The sequence below is a fragment of the Notothenia coriiceps genome, unplaced genomic scaffold, assembly GCF_000735185.1.
Source record: "Notothenia coriiceps isolate Sejong01 unplaced genomic scaffold, NC01 NC01_scaffold00003679, whole genome shotgun sequence".
Taxonomy (NCBI): domain Eukaryota; kingdom Metazoa; phylum Chordata; class Actinopteri; order Perciformes; family Nototheniidae; genus Notothenia; species Notothenia coriiceps.
The window spans coordinates 579-5,822 of NW_011336380.1; the positions used below are offsets into that span (position 1 = coordinate 579).

Genomic DNA, 5,244 nt, shown 5'->3' on the forward strand with positions numbered 1-5,244 from the left:
CCCGAAGTGTAACGATATACCTCTTTTTATTTATTTTTACAATAGATTCCTCGTATAACTTTATTTTATGACCCTTATATTTTTTCCAACTCTCTATTTTCCAATCTTATTTTTTATTTATTTATTCCTGTCAGTCATTTGTACTCGCTTGTCCACCGAACTCCGAAAAGAACTTCTGACTCTCACTACGTCTCGGGCAATACCCCTACACACACACACACACACACACACACACACACACACACACACACACACACACACACACACACACACACACACACACATACCCCTTGTGTCATCAACATTTCATGAGACTCCGAGTGAGGGGCGTTTTCTTTCAGCTCCATTGTGAAAAAAATAAATCTAATGAATAATTCAGCAGCAGGAGAGCTCACAGCAACAAATACAAATAGGCTACTGTAATGGACAAATAAAAAGGTGACCTTCAGAGTGTTTGACACTCAACTTTGTTTATCTGTTTTGCTATGTTGCCCTTCATTTTGTTGCTTTGTTTTTCTTCTCCAGATAACCCCTGAGTCAGAGAATGACTTTGGGAGCTACAACTGCAGCGCCTCAAATGAGATGGGCACCGAGTCCAAAGAGTTCCTGCTCATCCAGGCCGGTCAGTGACTCTCTGAGCTTTAGTTTTGAATGTATTTGTGCTGTTTGAAGGAATTATGGATGATATGTCAGGCGTGAACTTTCTGTAAATACATAGGACAATGTTTTTCAGTAGTAACAAAACACAAAGAATCCCATTTCATTGTAGCGCATGAATTCAATTACAAAGCTTTTCTGGCTTCAGGCTTAACAAAGAGATTTCACCCATATTCACAACACATTAGACCAAAACATCTACCGTAACGTGAGATCACACAGAGCTGTGTTTGTTTGGATGGATGGTAGATTTAGGTGAAAAAACCAACATTGGATAATTCAACGTTCCTTCCCTCTGGTTGTTTAGAAAACTACAGCGGTTCTGAGGATTTTATTTAGTATTGAAAGAAATGAAAACGGAATATATTATTGTGCAGATCCAGGAGTTTGTGTGTATTTAAGAATTAAAATACACTTTATCAAACGGACAACATTTGATTGTACTGTACCATCAACTCACCCGCAGCTGTATATTCACCAACGCATTAGACAAATGGAGCGGAGGGGCAGAGAGTTAATGGCACTCTTAGGCCACAATCTGAAGAAAATGAATCCACAATCTTCCCTCAAAGCCAACACGAGCAACTGCAGTAATCGCAGTGCTTTCAATTCGCAGATCAAAGTCATTCAATACAGCGCTGAGCTCACGCCAGACTGTGTGAATTTATAACAGCCGGCCACAGTTTTTGAAACATTGTAATTTTCCATCAAATAGAGGGATCCGTGGTGGTGGGTGGATGTCATTTTTTTGTTTTCATCATATAACTTGAATGCTAATAATAATAATAATCATAGACTTTATTTATATAGCCCCTTTCATGCAAGATGCAGCCCGAAGTGCTTTACAGAGTAAGCAGTTACAAAATAAAGAGTGAGGAACAAGTTAAAAACAAAGAGAAAATGGTTTAAAAATGTCTAAAATGACCACCAGATTGGTAACTTGTGTTTTTAATACTTGGACATGCTGGAGATAACTGACTCTACTCTCTGCCGTTCTGATTTTGGACCTACTTGTAGAATTTCAGTTTTTTTGCTAGTTTCTTTAAATAAAAGTTATCATTCATCCAATTGTTTACCTCATTGAGACAGGTACAAAAGTTACTGGTTTTCATTTGAAATGGAAATATACAATTGTGGCTCAACAACGTAACAGTGATATTCAACATTGTAATGGTTTGTTATGGTGCCCAAGGGGAGCATGTATAATGAGAAGAGGATGAGAGATTCATCAATGAATTGTGTATACTACAGTTCAGACATTTTCTCTACAAATGCAACATTTATGATGTCATAGAAAAACATCTCAATGAATAACAGCTGTTATAAATTATGGATGTTTACATTGTATATTTGAAAGGTGTCTGAATGCTTCTCATGTCTTAATTTTTCCAGCTCAAAGATGCATAATAAGCAACACCCCTAAAGCTTTTTTCCTTAAAGCTTCAACAAGCCGCTAACTATTTTCTGATTTATCTTGAATCTGTTCATCACAGAAGCATTTGATTGTTTTCCTACTGTTTTTATTTTCTGAAGTAGTCAAGCGTCTGCAGCGTTCAGTGCTTGAGAAACAGCAGCACGGTCACAAATCAGGCGTTTCTCACAAAGCCGAAGCTGTTTTTCTCGATGGGTTTCTGACTGTTATGACCTGTGAGTTCAGTCTGTTATTATAACAGAACAATGGAGTTTGGCAGCATTGGCGTCCTAAAACGTTACAGTTGTTATAAAAACACTGCATTTGCTTTGCTTTACCAGAGGTGCCATCAGCTCCATTCCTCAGCGAGGTCAGGCCCTTCTCCACCTCGGCACAGATCGAGTTTGGGGAGCCCGAGTCCACCGGGGGGGTTTCTGTCCTGAAGTACAGGGCGGAGTGGAGGATGCAGGGCCGAGGCACCTGGTTGCACCGCGCCTATGCAGTCGATGATGGTAAGAACACAAAACCAAACAAAAAATAATGGTGTGAAATGTGATTTTTTTTTTAGGAGGAAAGTGATTAGGGATTTCAAGCAAGTTGCAATTCAAACAAAATCATTTCGAGATATATTTATATTTTCTTTCATGTCATGCATTACACTGAAACTCAGTTCATTGCATCCTATACCATAATATAAATCACGTGTAGATTCATGGTAATATCGTAACGATTAGATTTAATTAAGAATGTATCTATTTCAATAACATGCATTTGTCTGGCAGTAGAAATGGCGCCACACTTCCTTTGTTAGTCTTATAAATATCTAGAAGTGTGCGAAGTATGCAAGTACCCTGAATTAAATGACATTTTATTAACTTTCATTATATAGTGGAAAACTAAATAATACATTAACGTCAAATTAGACAATTATTACATAAATAAACATTCGCAATATTAGAAAATAGCCATTTATTTATCATTAATATAAAGTAATCCAGTTCCCAAAAGTAATGTATTCATGATTATGAGACAGCTGTCAGTTATTTCTGTGTATACCTGGTTCAGACCTTTTAGACCATCTCTAAATAGACTTATCTGTTTGAACATTGTTGGAATGAAACGAGAATCCAGCTAATCAGTGTTTACCCGTGATGGAATTAATTATTGTTTATACACGCACTGTTTGAACTGGGAGTGAGTTTGTTTCACCGCTTGGGATCAAGGTGTTCTCAACAGGGATTGCTCTGCCTCTGATCGTTGTTACAGGCTTCAGCGCTGAGGCCACTGTCACAGGTCTGAAGCCAGAGACCAGCTACGAGGTGAGGCTGTACGCCATCAACGGAAAGGGGGAGGGGGAGAGCAGCCTCCCCAAGTTCTTCAAGACGAAGCCTGTCCGTAAGTTTCTCAGTTTACAGCACACTGTGGAGCCTTTATCACACCCTCGTCCTCACAAACACAACACCTGAAGTCCTCTCTTCTATGGAGAGGAAACTGCATTTTTTTTAAAAACTTCCATACGAACAAATTCAAAACTTCAGTGCATCACAACAAAAGGTGTTGACCTGTGGAATAACAGTAATGATGAGCTGAAATATTGTACAAGTCTATCTAAACTAAAACTATTATTTAGAAACCCAATCATGAATGGTTATGAGCGGGAACTCATGTTTTTATTTCTTGTCATTGTAAAAGTTATTTCTTTTTTGGTTGTTTTGTAAAACTAAATTATTTGTTTTCAACGTGACGCTGATGACGATGACCTAATCTTTTATTTTCAAGAACAATTTAAGCTAGAGGGGATAGGACCAGAAATGTTTTTTAAGCTTCTTCCTGCCCCTGTTGAACATGACAGAGACTATTTGAGAATTTATTTATTTGAATTTTGTTGTACCTTGAACGTTTTTTTTTTTTTGCATCTCTTTGTTATAATTATTATTATATAAAAATACAAATAAAAAAAAAGGTTTCTGACATGTTCAACAAATTCACTAATAATTTAAAAAAAACAACTGCTTGTCTATCCCAACACTGATCTATAAACACTCGGTGAAGTGCAGTCAGCTGCTGGACAGCCACACAGCGTCTGCACTGAGACTGTTTCCAGCAGTGTCTTCTCATTACATTACATTTAGCTGACGCTTTTATCCAAAGCAACTTACAATAAGTGCGTTCAACCATGAAGAAACAAACTCAAAAGCAAGAATCCTGCAGGTACATTTTCCTTTTTATTAGCCCAATCAGATGAAGTGCTGCTGCATTAGCTTCACTTAAAGGCAAACCCTTTGTAAGTGCTACGTACCGAAGAGTTTATTTTATTGCAAAAGTTCAGTGGAAAAACTGGTGAATTTTCAGTCTTCACTCAAGCTTTTTCCTTTTCCAAGTTAGTTGTGTGTGTTAAGGAGCCAACAGCAGGAAACTACCTCAATCAGTTTTTTTTCCATGATAGGAAGTTGAAATCTAAGAATTCAAGAAACATTTTTGTCTCCTTCTCCAAATCGTTTCACACAATCTGGCTATTTTACACATTCAATTGCCCCCATCTCTTCACACAGGTCACACATGTCTCACAATGAACGAAAGAAACATCTGCCGTCTACAGCACTTTAGTACTCCCATTATGTGTTTGCGAACAATTGAACGGAGAATTATTCCTCAGTTCTTCAAATGGCAGCCTGGAAGTGAATCTGAAAGCCATTATTGAGTTGTGAGCGCCCTCTGTTGGCTGTGGAGGAGAGTTTTTGGAAGAGAAGCTGCATCACCCGCTTGGCTTCACATCGAATGTGCCTGTTGACCAGTCATAATTGATCCCATTTTCATTGTCAGACATGATTCAGTGTTGTCTGCGTGTTGATCATCTCCTCATATGTTGATTTGATCGCCTATATTTGTATCCATTTGCTCATCCGTCTGTCGTATGCATCAGGCAGCACTTAAAAAATGAAGTGCTGCATCTCTAATTGCTCACCTTCCATTTCATTTTTTTTTTTCATGTAATCGTTTATTTGAAGAGGGACAGTGCACATTGATGAACATTTAAAACCAATAATGCTTTAAAACGTAAACATGCCGGATTTTAGCTTTTGAGCTAATTTCCATCCGTAGTCCCGTCACATACAACATTTANCACACACACACACACACACACACACACACACACACACACACACACACACACA

The 5,244-nt window shown here is 38.1% G+C and overlaps 1 protein-coding gene across 1 annotated transcript; it reads left to right on the plus strand.

Moving 5' to 3' along the window:
- Nucleotides 1–525: 525 nt before the first annotated feature.
- On the plus strand, nucleotides 526–3,695 carry LOC104941661 (neural cell adhesion molecule 1-like; the record flags this gene model as incomplete). Its single annotated transcript, XM_010766791.1, has 3 exons — nucleotides 526–622; nucleotides 2,410–2,580; nucleotides 3,335–3,695. Coding segments are annotated over 3 exons (468 nt in total), but the record flags the coding sequence as incomplete, so codon positions are not given.
- Nucleotides 3,696–5,244: the final 1,549 nt, after the last annotated feature.